This window comes from Myxocyprinus asiaticus, chromosome 12 (assembly GCF_019703515.2).
Source record: "Myxocyprinus asiaticus isolate MX2 ecotype Aquarium Trade chromosome 12, UBuf_Myxa_2, whole genome shotgun sequence".
In the NCBI taxonomy this organism is placed as follows: Eukaryota; Metazoa; Chordata; class Actinopteri; order Cypriniformes; family Catostomidae; genus Myxocyprinus; species Myxocyprinus asiaticus.
This window is the reverse complement of record NC_059355.1, coordinates 6986163-7008557: the sequence shown is the minus strand read 5'-3', so window position 1 is coordinate 7008557 and position 22395 is coordinate 6986163. Positions and strand designations below refer to the sequence as shown.

At 38.3% G+C, this 22395-nt stretch overlaps 2 protein-coding genes across 3 annotated transcripts in view; both read right to left on the bottom strand.

Moving 5' to 3' along the window:
• Window positions 1-3743: 3743 nt before the first annotated feature.
• Window positions 3744-22395, bottom strand: part of LOC127449079 (choline transporter-like protein 2) — a 175955-nt gene continuing 157303 nt past the window's right edge. Inside the window, exon 23 of one of the 2 annotated variants that reach the window (XR_007898658.1) lies at window positions 3744-3912. The gene's annotated coding sequence lies outside the window, so the exon portion shown is untranslated. Of the gene's footprint in view, window positions 3913-10083; window positions 11920-22395 lie in introns of those variants that run through there. The other variant, XR_007898659.1, reaches the window with a different exon arrangement.
• On the bottom strand, window positions 9273-21910 carry LOC127449085 (immunoglobulin superfamily member 1-like). Its single transcript, XM_051712237.1, has 10 exons — window positions 21679-21910; window positions 20782-21054; window positions 19839-20174; window positions 18207-18488; window positions 17453-17482; window positions 15056-15160; window positions 14841-14871; window positions 14519-14568; window positions 10043-10077; window positions 9273-9624 (listed from the first exon to the last, which is right to left on the bottom strand). The coding sequence occupies exons 1-10, from the start codon at window positions 21734-21736 to the stop codon at window positions 9550-9552; spliced, it is 1275 nt and encodes a 424-aa protein (XP_051568197.1). The 5' UTR covers window positions 21737-21910; the 3' UTR covers window positions 9273-9549.

The following is a 22395-nucleotide window of genomic DNA, read 5'->3' as shown; positions in this document are numbered from 1 at the left end:
GCTGTTTTGTTATTTGTGAATGTTTTGAAGGTCTGTGAAACTCAAATTAACTGAATGTGACTGAAAGGTAACCTATGGTATCAAAGATGAAAATCCCACTTCCTGCTCAGTCATTCGTACCCATTGTTGGTATCGTAATACAGGTTTGGCTCTTTGAGTCCAAAATTAGATCACTCCATTCACAATAGGTACAGCAATCACCAGGAAGAATTGCTTATTCATGTCATATCTATAGCTTTGATTTTGCCAGAAGGGTATAACAATTAAAGAGGGTGACGTTCCAAGATTCTATTCCGGTTTCCATTTAAAAAAATTCCTTTGCTTGTTTAATGACATCATCGTCCATTCTATCCCTCTATATAGTCTGCCTGCGGTACTAGTACCTAGCTGCCGTGACTCTACACACCAATGACCATTCAAATGAGTCGCCATGGTGATGATGGTACTGTTGGTAAGGTACAAAGAAAACGTCCGATTAGTCATGAGTGAGATCACTCCACACACATGGCATGCATTACTAACTCTAGTCACCTGTGAATTATTCATTCACTCCTTCTGGCAGCATTAGCAAAGGCTGCATGGGAATGCTAATTTGCAAAAATGGCAGCGACTCGTCAATACCACTGGAGAAAGTGTACATTTTAGGTGCTTACCATTTTTTTGAAAAAATAGTTCACTTAGCAATTTAATTTCTTTCATAATTTACTCATTCTCATATTGTTTCAAACCCATATGACTTTCTTTGTTATGCAGAACACAAAAGATGTTTTAATGAATATCCCAGTCCGTGATTTCAATGCAATGTCATTTGATAGTGACCCACTTTAAAGTTTAAAAAGGACCAAAAGTGTAATGTGTCATATTCCAAGTCTTCTGAAGGCATGGATTATGTTTTTGGCAGGAAACAATCAGATATTAAAATAATTTTTCAGTAAAAAAAAACTTAAACACTCATTGTGCGTTGAGTGCAAGAGAGAAACTCGTTCACAGTGGCACACGTCTTCACATGAGAAAGATAGAAAGTCAAATGGGTTAGGGACAATGTATTGTGATGTTACCATCACAATTTTGCATTTACTAGTTCGTTTTAATTGAAAATGTTATTTAAATGTACAAATATCCCAAGTAGTCGTATATGCCCCTCGTGCCGCCAAAACAGCTTTGACCCATCGTGGCATGGACTCCACAAGACCTCTGAAGGTTTCCTGTGGTATCTGGCACCAAGACGTTAGCAGCAGATCCTTTAAGTCCTATAAGTTGCGAGGTGGGACCTTCATGGATTGGACTTGTTGGTCCAGCACATCCCATAGATGCTCAATCGGACTGAGATCTGGGGAATGTGGAGGCCAAATCAATACCTTGAACCCTTTGTCATGTTCCTCAAACCATTCCTGAACAATTTTTGCAGTGTGGCATGACGCATTATCCTGCTGAAAGAGGCCACTGCCATCAGGGAATACCGTTGTCATGAAGGGGTGTACGTGGTCTGCAACAATCTTTAGGTAGGTAGTACGTGTCAAAGTTACATTCACATGAATGCCAGGACCCAAGGTTTCCCAGCAGAACATTGCCCGGAGCATCACACTGCCTCCGCCAGCCTGCCGCCTTCCCATGGTGCATCCTGCTGCCATCTCTTCGCCAGGTAAACGACATACACGCACCCAGCCGTCCACATGATCTAAAAGAATACGTGATTCATCAGACCAGGCCACCTTCTTCCATTGCTCCATGGTCCAGTTCTGACGCTCACGTGCCCATTGTAGGCGCTTTCGGTAGTGGACAGGGGTCAGCATAGGCACTCTGACCGGTCTGTGGCTACACAGCCCCATACGCAGCAAGATGCGTTGCACTGTATGTTCTGACCCTTTTCTATCATGGCCAGCATTAAGTTTTCAGCAATTTGTGTAACAGTTGCTCTTCTGTGGGATCGGACCAGACGGGCTAGCCTTCACTCCCCACGTGCATCAGTGAGCCTTGGGTGCCCATGACCCTGTCGCCGGTTCACCGGTTGTCCTTCCTTGGACCACTTTTGGTAGGTACTAACCACTGCATACCGGGAACACCCCACAAGACCTGCCGTTTTGGAGACTGACCCAGTCATCTAGCCATTACAATTTGGCCCTTGTCAAAGTCGCTCAGATCCATACGCTTGCCCATTTTTCCTGCTTCCAACACATGAAATTCAAGAACTGACTGTCCACTTACTGCCTAATATATCCCACCCCTTGACAGGGGCCATTGTAATGAGATAATCGATGTTATTCACTTCACCTGTCAGTCGTTGTGTCTAATCAGTGTAAACTGCATGCATAATAATTATAAAATAATTAGTTGAACATTTGTGTTAATGAGAATCCCTAAAATGATCACATTTATTTTGAGACAAAATACTTCCTCACGTTGGTGACCTCACATTTACTGATCCAATTATAATGGGGATTAATTTGTATATAGAATACTTGAGATGTTATGAAATGTCAAATGTGATTTAAAATTAACATGAAATGCCAACCTAGTCTCATAGAATGAACGTTAATATAACTACATTTTTGCAAACTCACTTTTATGTGCCCCATTCTGTTTCCAGAGGCAACTGTGTTTTATTCACTTTCACACAAATCACGAATACAATGGCTGATTATGACTTTCCTAACATTTATTTTTCACACTATTACTCACACACTGCTTTATGATATCGAAGCACTTTAACAATAACACATTATTTGAAAAATTATACATTTTAACGCTTGTATTACAGACACATCTACATTTACAGACTTATTCAGTCACGAGCTTGTGCAATAGCTCGCCTGAGTGTTGCACTTTGGACTCTGTAGACCGCGGTTCGACACGAGTCAAGCACACATGCTGACACGTGACACCAAAGTGTCAGAAGCAAAATGTTAGACCGGCACATCGGGATCATTGGCTTGCAACACGTCCCTGCCCCTTTTGGGGGGAAAACAAATGACACATAGATTTTAATGTAAAATAGCAATACAGAACAAAACCACTGGAATTAAATTAGTTTATAAATGACACAAAAACACAATGTCAAGTACATATATGTCCACTCTGTCATTCCATAGAACGAATGATTAATTTGATCCATCTTCAATCATGTCCCTTCAGGCTCCCAGCATCAAGCTGGTGCAATAACCCCACCAGAGGTGTCCTACCCGGACATCTATTTTTACCTTATTGAGTCTCCAGGTAAGCAAATTACTAGTGAAATATTTTACTTCTCAGTTCTGCTCTACAAAGATGTTTACCTATCATGCAGGCAAGGCCGGATCTACAACCAGGCCAACTGTGCACCGGCACCGGCCCAGGGGCCTCTGATGTCTAAGGGCCTCTGGCTGATGAGAGGAAATAATTAACGCAGCGTTCTGAAACGGCAGAATCCCGCTTGCAGAGATTCAGTCTGAGATGCATCCGCTTTCTCTTAGACAATGGATGGCATTTTATAAATAAATAGCTTCTTATTGGTTTTCATTTCCCAGAAATAGTATGGAAAATCAGAGGCCAGTATTTAGCACCGTGCCCGTTTTTCACATTAGCCGTAGTCAATGTTGGGGAGTAACGGAATACATGTAACGAGAATACGTTTTTAAAATACAAAATATAAGTAACTGTATTCCACTACAGTTTCAATTTAAATAATTGGTAATTAGAATACAGTTACATTCAAAAAGTACTTTGATTACTGAAGAGATTACTTTGCATTTTATTGTCATTTGTTTCATTTAATATTTAGTCCTTTCAGATGGAAAACATTTATACATATAAATGATGCGATTCAAAGTGCATTTGAACAGTGGTGAAACACTTTCTTATGATGTGTTACATTCATACGAGCAGACAGAGAAGTAAGTTTGAAGTAAGTTTGGAGCAGAAGAAATAGAAATAAACCTTGTGTAAATTGTCAGTTGTATGTTAAGCTAAAATGCTATTTCTAGCCATTTTACATGCACGTTACCAAGCACAATCATATTTTTGTATCAAGAAAATTCATGTTGGATCATAATTTCTTTTTTTCTAGTAAGACCTTTGATATTAGGGCAAAAATCATACTCTTGATGATAATTTTTGTATTGTTTTCCTGTAAAAATATTAAAAAATATCTAAACCTGGGCACTGGCCCCATTGGCCCTGTTGGTAATCCATCCCTGGAGAACTAGAAAAGATTTTACACAGAAGGAAAGTTCCATTGTATCCATAGATTTAACTGTGGTATTTGCAATAACATAATAGTAACCAAAGGTAAAACCATGATTAGCAGCAACCACAAAACAAATTGTAATTTTTCATAAGAAAAACACATCCAGAAATTAAATTGCATTCCTTCACTACCCCGAAAGGCTATACTGATATAAGTTCATGGTAAAAAAGATATAATATCTGTGATGTGTGTGGACTGAAAGCCTTACCATTTCTGTCTGTTCGTGGTGCAGAATGCAGATTTCTCCTTTATTTCTTTTCAGTTCTGTTTGAATGTTGGGGCCATTTAATACGGTTTTAAATCGTTTATTCATCGACAAATTATGGGGTTACATAGAGGTTTTAAACAAATAATCAATGCTGAATCCGCGACCCAGCCCGCGCTTCTCGCAGCACTGTTTATGATGATCTGCAGACCGGACTCGAGACCGGTCCACGTGTAAATGCACGTCTCTGCACTGATCTGTCCATTGAGCCTTGAGCCACGCTGACTGATCCGTGTAGATCCGTGTCCTTTCTTGTTTGGAACGTTTGTTACTCATCCGCAACAAAAAATGACAGCATACTGTTAATGATGTGTGTTTATTTACATTAAAATAGTCAGGGGTATTTAATTAATATTTTCTAAGGTCTGGCCATAAATTACTTTTTAAGATCTGGCTAAAGAACAAAATTGACCTAACACCCTCAAATAACCAATATGATTAACTTTAAAAATAAAAGCATACAATGTAGGGTTATTGTTTATGAAAACAGAGGAAGAACATTTAGTTCTGCAAAAGTCTGTATCTTTGACAGTATTAACCCACATAAGAAAACAATGGCAATCTAACCTAGAACTCTCTTTTTAGATAAAATGATGAAAAAAAAAATGCAGTGTCTGTTCTTCCTTTTTCTCTATTATCCTCCCATTCAGGAAAGGAAACTGAGCCTTTCCTTGTACTGTACATATGATATGGTGAGTCCCTGAACTGATGAGACACACCCGTTTAACACTTGAAGAATGGAGAATAAAAGCAAATGTTTGTGTATTTTCTTTAAAGGTTCATTTTTCATCATCGATTTATGTTTTGTTGAAAAAGGTTGTGCATATGAGCTGACATCACTTCTGTAACAGCTGTGAAGTATTTTTTTAAGTCTGTAGTTTGGACTGCACCTGCTAAGCAATTTGCATGAATACATTTTGACTGAATAAGATGCGATTAAATGTGCTCACCTAAAAGTTGCTGGTTCATGTTTTAAATAGCAGTGTAACAGAACTAAGCCCAGACAAGCTAAAACACACTGGACCACAGATCGTTTCTTACGACCACTGAGTAGTGTTAATTTCACCACTGAGTTATGCGTTATAACTTGATTTTGTAATGTTCATGAGATCAGGCTGGGAAATGGTGTCTAAATAATGTCATATAATCTTCATATGTTACTCAAATAAGCATCTTGCTGTCTTAAAAGTTATAATAATAATTTTAATCCAAGCAAATTTACATTATTTCTTTTCACACAAAAGAAAATACATTATTTTTATTATTTCTTTTCACACAAAAGATAAGTGTTGCCTTGACTTTACACTGACACCTTATAGTCATGGATGTGAAATCATTCAAACACTATTTTTCAGTTACTGGTGCCATTGTAAAATATTTTCTATACATTTTTTTTCTCCTTTTTCTCCCCAGTTTGGAATGCCCAATTCCCAATGCGCTCTAGGTCCTCGTGGTGTCGTAGTGACTCGCCTCAATCCGGGTGGCGGAGAACGAATCTCAGTTGCCTCCGCGTCTGAGACCGTCAATCCGTGCATCTTATCACGTGGCTTGTTGAGCACATTACCAAGGAGATATAGCGCGTGTGGAGGCTTCACGCTATTCTCCGCGGCATCCATGCACATCTCACCATGCGCCCCACCGAGAGCTAACCACATTATAGCAACCTCGAGGAGGTTACCCCATGTGACTCTACCCTCCCTAGCAACCGGGCCAATTTGGTTGCTTAGGAGACCTGGCAGGAGTCACTCGGCATGCCCTGGATTCGAACTCGCGACTCCAGGGGTGGTAGTCAGCGTCTTGACTCGCTGAGCTACCCAGGCCCCCTACCATGATGAGTTTAATCCGAGTGAAATCCTGCGTCCGATTATCTATACTTCCCTACTATATAGTATGCCAAAAACAGTATGCCAGTGGAGTAGTATGTCCGAGTTCATAGGACAGTAAGCAAGAAATGCCTGGATGACCTACTACTTCCGGTGGGAATCCAACATGTGGATCGGTTGAACAATTTCCTATCCCACAATAGATCGGGAGCTGAGGAGATGTCACGTTCAAATGCTGGATTCAAAACAAATGGTGGAGAACTGCGGGGCCTAAGGCTGTTTTCAACATTAAGTGCTGTATACACACAACATTGCCATTGTGCTTAAATGGCGCTTGTTTAACCAAACTTGAGTGGATTTCATGGTTGTTGCTGTTTTGTCACATATTTTGGACATGGGACCATGCATACATTCCACATTAGTAAATGCATTCCTATATATTTACTATTTTCACATTGAGAAATAAATGTATTCATGCAAAAGCTGAAAAATGTTGCTTTCAGAGGCTTTATATGGAGTTAGGATGAAAATAATGTGCATTTCTAACTGTTCTGAGACCAGTGCAGACAGACCTAACACTGGAGGTTAAGTCATTCACTAAATAGGGAGCAAGGGAGCATCTTATAGCTTTCCTATGCAGCCAAGTGCATTCACTCCTAAAGTCCTACCCAAAGTTCAGTTTCAGGCTGCAGATGATGTTTGGACCACTCAACATGTTTGGCAGACAGGGGACAATGATAATCAGTACATATATTGAGAATTTTATAATGTATAATTTTATTTTAACATGGTTAGCAGTGATTTGATGATGCTGGCCATTGCTTTAAAGCTGAATTAATTATTCTTATTAATAGAAAATCAGCTGAATGTCTATAACATCTCAGAAACATTAATAACCAACACTCCTGGACACATAGTAAATTATTTGATGAAAGAAATCTTACTTTCTATAGCTTGATATTACTTAAAATTTCACAACTTAGTCCCACTGTTAACACATGTGGACATTTTTATGAAAACTATTTGCTCTAGAAAATTTTTTTTTTTTTTTTTTTTTTTTTTTTGCTTGTTTATTAGGTCCTACTAGTTACAAATCAAAAAGGAAAATGGAAAATGCACACAGCAGTCTCAGGAGGTCTCAGGAGGTTAAGCATGGTCATGTGATTCCAACATGGCAGCCCCCATGAGAGGACCCTCTCCATGTAGAATAAGGCAGCTTTTATAAGTTTACTGATATGACTGGAGTCTTCAGTACCAATGTATTTTTGTTTTTCAATTTTGATTCCTGGAATAAGAATTTTTTTTGTCCACACAGAACTCAAAACTGCTGTGCTACAACACTATCACAGCCAATCAGATGATATTTTATCTTCATGTACAGTTATATGTGGTATTTTAGACCATTGACATTTAACATCGGTGGGGTTACCCAGCCAGCATGATCAAATGAGAAGTCGTCATGTTGTTTCCAAGAGTTGCGTTACCCTAGGATCAGTCACATTATGCACGCATACCTACAAGTGTGATCTCCTATCAGACATTTTTGCATCGGCTCCAGCATGTTTAACTTTCCTTGTGGTGGTTGCGTCAACAGCATGGGAGACTGGGGTTCAGATACCGCGTTGAAACCAATTCGGAGGTTGCATTTTTCCCTCTAACATTAAATTACTACTCCACTGACAGTTAGTTTTAGGTTTGGGGTTTTGGTCGGGAGTACAGTTTATAAAACATGCATTCCTCTTCACTGTATTACAGCCTGTACAGCTGTAAACAACTCGTTTTTGGTGCCCCTACATGGACATTTCAGCCAGAAAATGGAACTCACATGTGCACATACGCCCAACAACAATTAACACTTTGCCCACTGGGGGCAGTGTTTCATATTTCGGTAAGCACAGACCAATTTTAGCTAAAGTCAACCTACTGTTTCTGATTTCATTGTAAGATCAGTCTGACACAGCACAATGTCACAGAAATAGAAGTGACAGACAAAATATCTAGAGTTCCTTGTTGACTGGTTACGGCAAAAACTCTGGTTAATGTGGAAGAGATACCTTTTATTGCTTGTTGCTTCATCATGCCGAACATGATATTAAAGTTGTCTGCATACAGGACACTGTCTTGGATGTCAACCAAGAGTCTCTTAGTAAATAAATGGTGATAGAGAGGACAACGTAGAGAATCTTCAAATAGCCATATGCCATCTAGATCACAACTGACAGTGAAAGAGCTATAAATGGTTTATGACTTGATAATCAGTAGAGTTTCAGTAAGGAAAGAATACGAAGACATGACACAGGTACAGTAGCTTCATATTTTTGTGGAAATAATGCCTTTTGCCGGTATTTGATATTTTGATTTAAATGGCCTATATTTTCGGTCAAGCTTTTGATTTTTGAGTAATGACGCAAAAGAAACGTTGAAGAGTTTTGAGTCGATTCACTGAAAAGGACCGTTTGAACTTATTCATAGAAATGAATTGAACTTACCAACATCCTTTGTGCTAAGGAAACTTAAATCAGAGATGCTATTAAAATATTGTTATGCTTGAGTCATGAGACAAGGAAGGATTATGAAACTAGTCTAATGACACATTGACATTACTTAATGGCCAAATACATTCAAATATAGTGATTCAACATATTCGCCCAAGCTTGTATGTTTTATTTCATTATTGGACAGTCAAATAAATCGATCACTTTCAATTTTAGGGGTTCAGAAGCAAAGAGGAGCTGAGAGAAGCTGCTTTGTGCAGAGTCATTTAAATGTGTATCTGCTTGACAGTGACAGTTTCTGCTGATGATTAGACAGTTTTTCTTTGCAAAAGATTTTGCAACCAACACAAAAACTGCCAATGCTTTCCTGAGACGAGACTCTCACATTTTTTGAAGCCCTCTACTAACAAGGACAGAGAAATTTTGTAAAAATGTCACTGAAAAATACAAACCACAGAACAACAGTATACAATTGGTCATTTATTAATTTATAAATAAAGAAAATGTTGCAGCTTTTGAATAAACAGCATAGCATACAGAATGAAACATCTATAAATGAGAAAGGTAGGTAGGTTGATGGATGGATAGATGGGGGAGGGAGTACGACAACAAATATAAGAACTACAGTAAACAATTTCTTACTCATTATTTTACAAATATACAAAATGTTGGGTTTTAAACGAACAGCACAGTATACAGAGTAAAATATCCACAAATGACATAGATCATTAGCAAACGGTGGGGTTAGTGAAGGTTGTCGGGGCAGTTGTAGATGGGCTCTGAGACAGAGGCTCTTCCTCTAAAGGTTCGTCCAAAGTCCTGCTCTCATTCAAACATAAATTAAATGTAAGTGATGTGACAACACAGTGTTTCTCACAGTGAATCTAATGAAACAGGAGGATGTTGCTAAACCCTGCATGCATGATGCAAAGGTATGTAATAGATTTCACACAGATTAAAAGAGAACTTAAACTGTGCTTCCTACCAAAGTAAATTAAAAATTCAATACTAGTTCGTAGTACTTAAGTGAGATATGAGATAATGTAACTTTAGGTTACCATACAAGATTTTAGATAACAGGTTTCTCTCTTACTAAATTTTGTGGATAGGGGCCTTATGTAAAGGCAATCTGTTTATAATAGTATTGTTTAAAGGGTAGATAGTCACAAGTTACAATACAGTGGTAAAACAGTCTAAGTAACATCACATTAGAAAGTTAGAAATGGTGCATCATTACCTCAGATCCAATGTCAACACGCTGCAGTGTGAGGTCTGATGGAAAAACAATGAATAGTGAGAAAAAAAAAATCAGGTAACTTGGACAAAATCAGATATCTGTGGTGCTTAAGATATGATGGCAGTATACAGTATGTGCGATAGCAATTAAAAGATTTTAATCCTTAAATGCGTGGGTGTTTCGCCAAACATTATTCTATTTGTTTCCCTGTCTCAACCTCGGGATTCATGTCCCAAGGTTACCAGAGCCGGCCAGATCCAGCTCTGTTCCTGCTTGGTGTCGAACTCCACTGCTATGTGTATCTGAGTGATAACGACTAAATGCATCCGGTGCTAGCCAGACATCACTTCAGTCTTTTACGATGGACTTCAGAGGATGAACTGATGCCAACTCCAACTGTAAAACATGGAATACTTCATATGCCACTGCCTGAACCTTGGATTTAGGATGGACCCCACCGAACCTCACCGAAATGACCTGCAGGTTGAACTGCGATGCACCTCATTTATCTCTGCCTGTATCGCCTTTGTCTATTGATGGACTACACTCTTGAAATGGAATATTCAGACTATCATATAATTGCCAACAAAAGCCCTCATCAGCCATCTAACAAAGGACAATGCATCTGTGTGAACTTCTGCAGTTAATCCAGGATGGACTTCAAAGACATTAGTCATTAATCTTACAGTTCATACAAAATCTTTTTTTTTTTTTTTTTAAACACTGGACCTTAACACTTACTTAGTTTACTAATCTAAAACCATGACCTGCACTGCACATAAATAACTAATACTGGCATTATATTCATGTTGTTTAGCCAGAGAGGAACTGGCCCCCACAGTGAGCCTGGTTTCTCCCAAGGTTATTTTTCTCCATTAACCAAAATCTTATGGAGTTCTGTATTCCTTGCCAAAGTCGCCTTTGGCTTGCTCACTGGGGCTCTAAATACAATTATTAATTAATTATTAAATTTTTATACACAATTTACAATCATATTTAATCTAACTACTCAATTATCACTTTATAGATATTACAGTTTCATTTTTTGTTAACGTATTATTTTCTGTAAAGCTGCTTTTAAACAATGTGTGTTGTGAAAGGTGCTATACAAATAATAATGACGACGTTATTACGTACTCGGGTTTTTATCGACCCAGCACGTATATCCAGGGTTAGGGAGTAGCGGAATACATGTAACGGGATTACGTATTTAAAATACAAAATATAAGTAACTGTATTCCACTACAGTTACAATTTAAATCATTGGTAATTAGAATACAGTTACATTCTAAAAGTATTTTGATTACTGAAGAGATTACTTTGCTTTTTATTGTCATTTGTTTCATTTAATATTTAGTCCTTTCAGATGGAAAACATTTATTCATATAAATGATGCGATCCAAAGTGCATTTGAACAGCGGTGGAACACTTTCTTATGATGTGTTACATTCATACGAGCAGACAGAGAAGTAAGTTTGAAGTAAGTTTGGAGCACAAGAAATAGAAATAAACCTTTCCGCTAAGCTAAAATGCTCTTTCTAGCCATTTTACATGCACTTGTTACCAAGCACGGTTGTATTTTTTTTTTTTTTTTATCAAGAGAGTAAACGTTAGATTATATTTTTTTTCTCACTAGTAAGACCTTTCACATTAGGACAAATATCTTATTCTTGATGAGAAATCTTAAAACAAGTTCAATTGGATTTATCTTGTTTTAGAAACAACACTACATAAGATATTTAGGTTTTTCAGAGAATGTATTTTTAACATGTGTATTTTGTCTTACTGTACTGGCAGAGTTTTTATAGTCAAAACAAGTGAAAAAAATCTACCAGTGCTGAAGAAGTAATCCAAAGTATTTAGAATACGTTACTGACCTTGAGTAATCTAACGAAATACGTTACAAATTACATTTTACAGCATTTATTCAGTAATCTGTAGTGGAATACATTTCAAATGTAACCCTCCCAACCCTCCGTATATCCACACGTATTGATCTACAAAATACCCAGATAGTGTCAAATTTTCAAAACGATTGTTAAGATGATTAGGAAATAATAGAATAGAATATACTCTGATATATTTTTGTTTATTTTTCACATATCAAAGTGATGATGCAACAAATATAGAACAGGATTCATTATTTCCACACTGAAATTTCATGTGACGCAACTGGCTATTGAACTACACAAGAACACATCACACATAAGCCACACTTATGTACTTTCTCAGACACTTTTTGAGACTAAATAGAGACAACTTACACATAATTTCAGTAATTCACACAAGCATCAATAGCCAAATCATACTGTTCATGTGTTACACTTGCTATAGGTTTCTTCCACGGTGCTTCTTTGTCAAATAGCAATGTCAAATGTTTTTTAAAAATGTTTTATCCCCTTTTCTCCCCAATTTGGAATGCCCAATTCCCACTACTTAGTAGGTCCTCGTGGTGGCGCGGTTACTCACTTCAGTCCGGGTGGCAGAGGACAAGTCAGTCCGTGCATCTTATCACGTGGCTCGTTGTGCATGACACCACAAAGACTCCCAGCATGTGGAGGCTCATGCTACTCAACGCGATCCATGCACAACTTACCACACGCTCCACTGAGAGCGAGAACCACTAATAGCAACCGCGAGGAGGTTACCCCATGTGACTCTACCCTCCCTAGCAACCAGGCCAATTTGGTTGCTTAGGAGACCTGGTTGGAGTCACTCGGCACACCCTGGATTCGAACTCACGACTCCAGGGGTGGTAGTCAGCGTCAATACTTACTGAGCTACCCAAGCCCAAGCAATGTCAAATGTAAATCAAGTCAAATCACTGAAACATCAGCATCACCTTGAGTAAGAAATGTCATTGCAATACAGTGTGTACACACATAGGGAATTCACCATTGTCACACAGGAAATCAATATGATATAGTAGTCATTTGATTGAATATCGTACTTATGTGTCTTGTAATAAAGAACTATATATTCTGTGATATATTAATATACAAATAATATATTAAATGATAAACTTATATAGATATGAAGTAATCATAAAACTATGATTTATGGAAGTGCAAAAAAAGTGACACTAATACATATCTCTGGTCTTTAATGACCCTATACACTTTTGGTAATTAAGAAGTAAAACTATATATATTTTTTTTTTTTTTGCAATATTGCCATATATATATATAAGAAATATCACACGAGCAAGAATGCGATATGGTCCTACATCAGCACTGCTGTGATTCGGCCGCAGGTTGAGTGTTGTAGGTAATCACAGAGTGCTGATTTAGAGTGATTGCGAGTGTGATATTGCTTATACAACAGTTCAATGAACAAGTAAATTAAAAAAAAATTAGGAAAAACTGAATACAGTCATAAAAAACACATTTGTACATGGAACTACTATCTTACGCGACGGATCAGAATCTGCCTTTGCTGGTTCAAAACAAATGATGCGTCCAAGCCTCCGTTACAATTAAATGTCACAAGTATCATGGCTTGGGCTGTTTCTAACATGTTATTGGAGAAACAAGGATGTTTATGGGGGGGGGCGGGGAGAGATGGAGCGTGTGCGATCACCTGTCTCTCCCAAGCAGCGATGCTGTAGTCTGTTAGTCAGCTTTCTGAAGATAATGTCATTTTGGTGAAATTCATACTAGTGGGGGTATTCCTCCCTATTTCACGGTAGCTGGTGCGCAAGAGTCATTCACTATAGAAACCGCAATCTCCTCCGCCATTTTGAACAGTATGTCCTCTCCAATGTGGAAACTCCGGTAAGAGGTAAGCGCCTTGTGTTTGTGTAATTAATAAGTCTGTTGTGTTTCTCAGATGTAATGAGCCTTAATGCTGAAATTGTTTACAGCCGTTTAAAGCTATTTCCTAGCTTTAGTAGTGTAGTAGTAATACGAGAGATCACAGAGTGCTGTTGAATGTAAACAGTGAGTGATTATACTCACTTCACGTCACCAACTGGCTCATATTACACACAAAAATTGTCTATTGCCGCCACTTGCTGGCTAAAATATGTAATGTCACAAAATTAAATGCAAAGAGACAGATAGCGCTTAACACATGTGCACTGCTCTTACACTTTAGTTTAAAACAGCATGAACACAAGCGGAGTGATACACACAGTGAAGCGTCCGAGTGCTGATGGTGTGAGACCATCAGAACTCATAGCACGTCTCGTCCAATCAGATTCGAGGACCGGAATTAACTGTTTTATATATATATATATATATATATATATATATATATATATATATATATATATACACACACACACACACAATTTTTTACACTATTTAGAAGAGAATAGTTGAGGAATACTAAAGAGGTGTGGGCATAAATAAAAAAAATGGATAGGGTACAGAGTGTGAAAAAAAGGGCCAGGGTCACTAAAGACCTGAGGTATGCATTAAAGGGTAAAACAAGATGAACTGTCGTTGCTTCAAACAGGTTATCATGATGACTTACCAACAATATGATCTCTGGAGTGAACATGTTGCCAAAATTTCTCTTGTTCTCTGTGGACAGAATATGTTTTCTCATATTTGTGTATTTTATATAACATCCATGTGCTTTCATTTTAAGTAATTATTTAAATATCTACTATTTAAATAACCTAATACATTTTTGTTCCTGTAGCTAAAATGGTAGAGCATTGTTCTAGCAACACCAAAGTCATGCATGCCTTGAATTAACAGTAAGTTGCTTTAGATAAATGTGTCTGACAAATGAATAACTAGTAACAATAAGAGAGTAAATAAAAAGTAAATGTAATTTTATTGTTTCTCACCTTTGCCGCCGCCTCTCTGCCATAGCTTTTACTACAAATAAACGGGGAGAGATTGCAATGCAATTTATATTAATGAGGATTACACGCATGAATGAGAAACAACAGACTTTATTACCATATTCTACATTCTATTCTAGCTCAAGTTCATCACAGACCTTAATCTCTGCTCTGGAAATAGGTGGGCAACTAAAAATGATTAGATATCTAGTACTCACCGTGTCTGTGTACGGCAAAGCTCAGGAGTGACACCACCATGAGAAACAGAACACCCGCAGACACAGAGCCAACAATGAGTGCCAGGTCTGTGTTCCCTGTGTTGCCTTCCCAAAGATCAAAGAAAAGAGTATCTTAAAGGTGGGCTTCATTAATACTTTCTAAGTACCACTCTGTTATTTCTGAAATTTTGCATGAGCATGTTCTTATTAAGACTGGTCTGTTCCCTCTTCCCACACTTCCCCCGGTATACACCTGAGATCCGGGCCTTAAAAGTCACTGGCAGATGGCTTGAGCAGCTTTACAGGAAAGCTGGTCTTACTGTTCACCATCTAGCTCTCATTGAACACCTCAACACATACAAAACTGCTCTGAACTCTGCACGGTATAACTAAGTCTCTACAATTATCACTAAAGCAAGCAATAGGCCCAAGGTTTTGTTTGACACGATAAATAAGCTCACCCAACCACCAGCTCACGATGTCCATGCATCTGATGAGCTCTGTTGTTCTTCTCTGAATTATTTGCTGCCCACCAGTGCTTTATAGATGAGGCTTCAGATTTTAGTTTTTTGCCTGACCACTCTTGTCAATATTTGTCTAGTTTTACTCCTACAAACCCCTCCTCTATCAGTGACTTAATACTGAAGTCTAATTCTTCATCTTGCTGACTTGATCCTGCTCCTACATCTCTCCTCAAACTCTGTAATTCTGTCATCTCTGCACCTATCTCACATTTCATAAACAGATCTTTAGCTTCTGCTTCTCTCCCTTTACCACTTAAAACTGCTGCAGTAACTCCAGTCCTTAAAAAACCTAACTTGGTCCTTACTGTTCTTTCTAATATTTGCCCTATCTCTAACTTACCACTCATTTCCAAAATACCGAAATGTGTTGTTGCCTCCCAATTACAAGCTTTCCTTGTTCAATATAATCTTTTTGACCCCTTTCAACCTGGCTTTCGCTCACTTCACAGTACTGAAACCGCCCTCGTAAGGGTTGTCAATGACCTACTACTCTCTGGTGACTCTGGTTCTCTCTTCATTCTTCTATTACTTGATCTTAGTTCTGCTTTTGATACTGTCTGCCATGAATTACTTCTCTCCCACCTCTCGGATGTTGGTGTCACTGGTGCTGCTCTCTCCTGGCTTCCTTCATACCTCACAGATAGACAGTTTTACATTTCAATGCAGGATTATCAGTCACCTACTGTCTCCCTGAAATTAGGTGTCCCTCAGGGATCAGTTCTTGGACCTCTACTATTCATTACATATATATATATATACTGCCTTTGGGTCAACTCATTCACCGCCACGGTTTCAGTTACTACTGTTATGCTGATGACATTCATATGTACAGCTTGTAGATCTGCTCCCTATCCCCAGACCAGTCCACTCTCAGCATGTGTAAATGAAATAAAAAAAAAAAAAATGGCTTAACTCCAACTTCCTAAAATTGAACATGGATAAAACTGAGATCATTATTATTGGAACAGCAACACTTACGAAAAAAATTCTTTATGACTTTAGTTATGATATTGATGGCACTTTCATTAAACCATCCAGTACTGTAAAAAATGTAGGTATCATCTTTGATCCCTCCCTCACTTTTGAAGCTCATATTAACTCATATTAATTGCCTTCTTTCACCTTCGCCGCATTGCTCGCCTTCGTCCCTTTATCAGTCTCAAAGATGCCGAAACACTGGTTCATGCATTTATATCCTCACGTCTTGACTATTGCAATGCCCTCTTCATTGGTTTACCTGCTAACTCTATTGCTAGGTTGCAATATATTCAAAATTCTGCTGATAGAATTCTTACATACCAAGCGCTCAGCTCAAATTACTCCATTCCTGTTTGAACTTCACTGGTTACCGGTTTTGTTTCACATCAAATATAAAATAATCCTGCTTACATTTAAATCACTTCGTGGTCTGGTACCTCGCTATCTTAGTGAATTGCTTCTTCCCTACAACCCGATGCGCTCAGGTCTTCTGGGTCTGGACTTCTTTCTGTCCCTAGATCTCGCCTCTCTACTATAGGTGGCAGGTCATTCAGCGTAGTAGCACCCAATATATGGAATTCACTCCCTCTGACTCTTCGTAGCATCTCCTCTATCTCCGAGTTTAAATCTCAACTTAAAAATTTTAGTTTTCTCAGTGTTATTTATGTTATGTATTCACTCTCAATGACTGTACTATCTGAACTGTGTTTTTGTGTTTGTCCATGACTGTTCATTGTTTATGTATTATTGTGTTACTATTGTAAAGCATCCTTGAGCTCTGGAAAGGCGCTATATAAATTAAACATATTAAACATATTTAAAAAAAAATCCCTTTTATTTCAGTTGGGCACATCACAGTGGTGAGGTACAAGATCATAGAAAAGTTGAATGTTACCTGCAGGGGATGGCATGCATAAGTGATGACCTGAAAAATCATGCAATTAGAGTTTACATGTTAAGTTTACATCTTTTGGTACTTTCCACAAAAATGGTACAAAATAGGGCGTGAAACTCTTTAGAAACAAATTTTTCATTTTTGTCAGTGAAAAGAGATACTTAACCTTTTAAAAAATGTTGACCTTCTGTCAGCCTCAGAAGGTCAAACTAAATATTTCTGTATATGGTATACAGTTTTATTTTACATTTATTTAAAATAAGGTATGTTACCAAAGTTTGGGTCTAAATATAGTTTAAACCTTGATTTTTTTTTATTTTCTAACAAGAAACATTAAATTAAACATCAGCATTAAATAGACCAAGTGTATCAAATAAAAAACGGAGTGACTATTTTCACTAGGTGGAAATAGCATCTGACATAGGCCATTTGCACTCCAATAGTCGGGTGGACTATGTGTTATATGATGTTTTTCGTGCCGGGGTGCAAAAAGCATCTATCGCTATTTGCACTTAGTGGAATAGCCTCTACCAATAATAATAATAATAATAATAATAATAAAACTGCACTAGAACAGAGTTAAAAACAACATAGTTGCAAATTTGGCTAAAATTAAGCTATCACTCAGTATGGGCTAGCTGGAGATTTGCGACTTTAATAATGAAAAAAAAAAAACTGTACTGTATTTGTGGGAATTGACTTTTTTCTGTATTTTAAACATTAGCATGTCACATTCAAAAAGACGAATACACACCTTTAATGCATGGGAGTGTCACTGGGGTGCTCATTTTAGAATATGCCCAGGAGTTGCCCAGTTGCACACTGTACTGACATTGAAACAGTGTGCCGTGTTCATACCGGGTGGGTATGGGAAATCTTGCACTGTGTTGGGTCAAGGAAGCCTGATGGGTTGCTTGAGGTGACAGGGTGCCCACACAAAATAAAGAGAAGAAGGCTTGTGGATATGAGGGTGACCCCACACACTCCAAAACTTCACTCCCGTGTCTGGATATTGACAGAGTGGGGACTGGGAGCTCTTTGAGAAAACACACACATATACAGTTATATGAACATTAATGCTGCACTGATATGGCAAAAACTGTAATGTCAAGACAATGTCAATGCGGACTCAATGCTGAAGAATATGGGTTTCAAAGTTTCTGTGTGTATTTTATGACTACATTTCTATGCAAAACTCATCACCACAGTGCTATAAAAAAGAGATGAGAAACAGAAGCAAACAGAAGCAGATCATTCAGCAACAGCATCCCACTCACACAAAGAACAAAGTCTCTATATTCCTCAAAATGAATCGAAACACAGGGAAATGTAAACACTGCGCTCTATGCAAACCTGCAATAATTCAATAATGCTGATATGAATACAAACCATACAAAAACCAAATATAAAACCAGAGTCTTGAACTTGCTGTCTGGTGGGCAGACGTTTGCGTGTGCAACCAGTTGTGCTGGAATGAATTTACTGGTGACAAATATTCAGATTGGTTTTGGTGTGAAAGGGCCATTTGTAAGCAAATCGCCTCGCTTTTTCACATCACGTTTAGTGTTAAAAGGCCTCTAGGGTGGTCTGGGTGTTTGCTGTGCATTTGCTAGTGTGTTCTGGGTGATTGCTAGTGTAACCGGTGCTGCTTGACACGCTCGGAATGGGATTCGAACCGGCGTCAGCCGGCATAGGAGGCAGGCACGCTAACGAGGAAGCTAAAGGCTACAGCCCCTAGCGTCAGCTGGCATAGGAGGTGGGTGTGCTAACAAAGGAGCTAAAGGCTACAGCCCCTAGCATCAGTCGCTAGTATGCCTCTTGAGGCCAGGTGAGTGAGGTCTACAAATACTGCACAACTATCACGTACCAGCTGGCTCCTGTTACACTAGGGCATTGCTAGGTGGTTGCTAGGGTATTATGGGTGGTCGCCAGGTGGTTGTTTACTGGCCCAGGTCAAAATAGCCCACCCCCATAATGATATTCTCTCTAAATTTGCTTGGGTCTCTCGTTTAACGTGAGTATATGGGATTTTTTTTCACCCACTTTATTGCAGTTTTATCAAGCAAAACTCTTGTCAGGTCACTTGGAAAAGTGATAGCAGATCTCACCTAACAAATCACACTATTTGAGGTGGGGGACAAGTTATGTGGCAAAGTTGAATCCTTTAGGGGTTTGTTAGGGGGTTGTTCAGATACCTAACCCTGTTCAGTCTGATCAATAGTTATAGTGATACTTACCTTAGCAAGCACCACTCATTTTAGTTCAAAGTTTTAAATAGCTTATGTTTGATCATATCTGAGATATTTTAAGGTAATGAAATACATTAGAGGATGAGATAAGACCTGATAAGAGAGCATGCACATTAGTTCAACAGTTGTCTTCTTACCTTTCACAGTAATGTGAACAGGCTGACTGGCTGTAGAGTTCACTTGTCCCATTTTTGGAAGCGTGAGTTGGTAGAGGCAGATGTACTCCCCACCGTCCTCCCTTCCCATTGTCCTCACAGTGAAGTGAGACTGATGGGACTGGGACACAAGCTTGGCTGGAGCCACCATGGTGCCCGAGGTTCCTCTGGCCCTCTTGAGCAAAAGGAAAGCCTCTGGGAGCTCCTTTTCAGGGACATGTGGAGCCTGACAGTGGAATGACATTGTCTGACCAGGCATTATATGACCACTAGAGGGCTCCACCACCAAATGAGGGGATGTAGGTGGCGAGATGGAAACTATATAATGAGAATAAGAGATACATTTTGTTCAAAACTACAAGCAAGAGGCATAAATATTAAGATGCATTTTGAATTACAACACTAAAGATGAAAAGATGTATACTATTGATACTATTGGTATAGAATCTTGGTTTGGTGGTTGCTAACAGAGGGTTTTAACTCCTGACAGAGCTGTTTCTTTAACCGTTACACCTCTGTAACCTCAAAACACTTCCCGCCTAAACACAACTGTCTACTCGCTAAACTAAACCTGTGCCTTAGAATGAAGCCAATGTGACGACAGAGATTCACTTAGATCCACAAATCGACACAAAGAGCAAAACTGTATTACATTAAATGTATAGTTACATTATATATAGATCCTGTAATTTATAAATGTTATATCTTATTGTATGATTGTAGATGCATCACATATATTATTATAAATACGTTACTATTATGACATTTATAATATTATAAATGTTATGGCCATAATTGCAAAATACCGCTTACACAGCTTCTTACCAAATAAGTACATAAATGGACATTAAATATTGATGTCAAATATACATCAAATATATATCATCATGGATGGCTGGCAGACAGGCAATGAGTTTATATTCACCTTTTGGTTCCATGTAAGAACTGTACATGCTGTTCTGGTACTGACAACAGTACCAAGTATTATTGCTGTCCATGTCTTTTCCCCAAAGAACAAAGCGAGCCTCTCGCTGTTCAGTTGAATGCTGTATAGTGTCTATTAGCTTTCGTAATCTGAAGAGTTTAAATATCAGACCACCATAACCCTGAGGGGCCTGGCACAACAACTCAACAGATGAACCTCTCACAGCTACCTGGGTCAAGGTAGGAGCTTCTAGGACAGAGGGCTGTCCTGCAGCTGGAAGAACAAAGAAAGAGCATATATATATATTACTCTAATACATCCTCTTTACAGTCTTAAACACATTTTAAGACCACAAAGATAGGATAAAGCAATTTAAGTTGTTAGATGTAAAAATGTGGTGAATATACAGTACATTTTTTATATCTCTATAATCCAAGAGGTACTCTAAGTCATGCCTACTGATAAAAAATACCAGTTGGTGTATTTGGTAGACAAGGCCTCCTAACTAGCTTAACCAGCAAGAACTCCTTGGTCAATCAACTTCACTAGAAAGAATATTGTGACCAGACCAGATTGACCAGATTCATTAGCTAGTTTTGCTGGTGAACATCATTGGCAATGTTATCCAGCTGCTAGACTAGCACTACAGCTGGGATCGAAGAACATCGATGTAATCACAAATTAAATTCAACCATATTTCCCCCTAAATCACTTTCATCAAGATTCAAGATAGTAAACAACTGTCCTATATTGACAGCCACACAGATAATTCGATTTTACAGTATGTAAAAAGAGCATACACCAAGAGATCTGCTATGTGTCTTAGATTACAATGTGCTAGATACTGTATGTTGTGATGACAGTGATAAGTGTGGAGTGTGATGATAACAAACTTACCACAAAAATGCTGCAGAATGATGATTAAAGCTGTGAAGATATACCCACAAAATGACATTCTTACCCCCAAATATTTCAAGTTCTCCCGTGCTCACAGTTATCAGTGCTTTAAATGTCCTATATGTGTGTGTATTTGTATACTATAAAAGACCTCTATGACTTTAAGTGGTACAACAGATGCATAAAATCACCACTGGCTGAGCCTCCCACCCCATTCACTTGCGTAAACTTCCTCATCCACGCTGTTTCATGTGTTTAAGAAACCACATCCTTCCATCACATCATAAAAGAAAAGCAGAAAGACACTCCCTTCTCAGATGTGGCCCATGAGTGCTGCTGCTTTATATGACAATGACAGGAAGTTTAGATACAAATTTAACTTATATTGTGTCTTTATACCTATCCATCCAAACAATCTTAATTGTGTCCATTGATATAGGACAGGTCAGCATTAGTGCACACAGTGGCCCCAAAAAGTACCTGGACACTTCTAGACCTCAGTCACATGTACAAATGTACGAATCTCATTACGTTAGATGACAAAAAAAACAAAAAAAAAAAAAAAAAAAACAAGGTGACATCATCCACAAACAAACGATGATTTTTCCCCATTTACTTTTAAACCAACTGGTCCTAAGGTCATTTTTAGAGGATGTATGAAGTCCATCATATAAAATGTCATCATAGACATGTTCCACTAAGTTCGAATAACTGCTA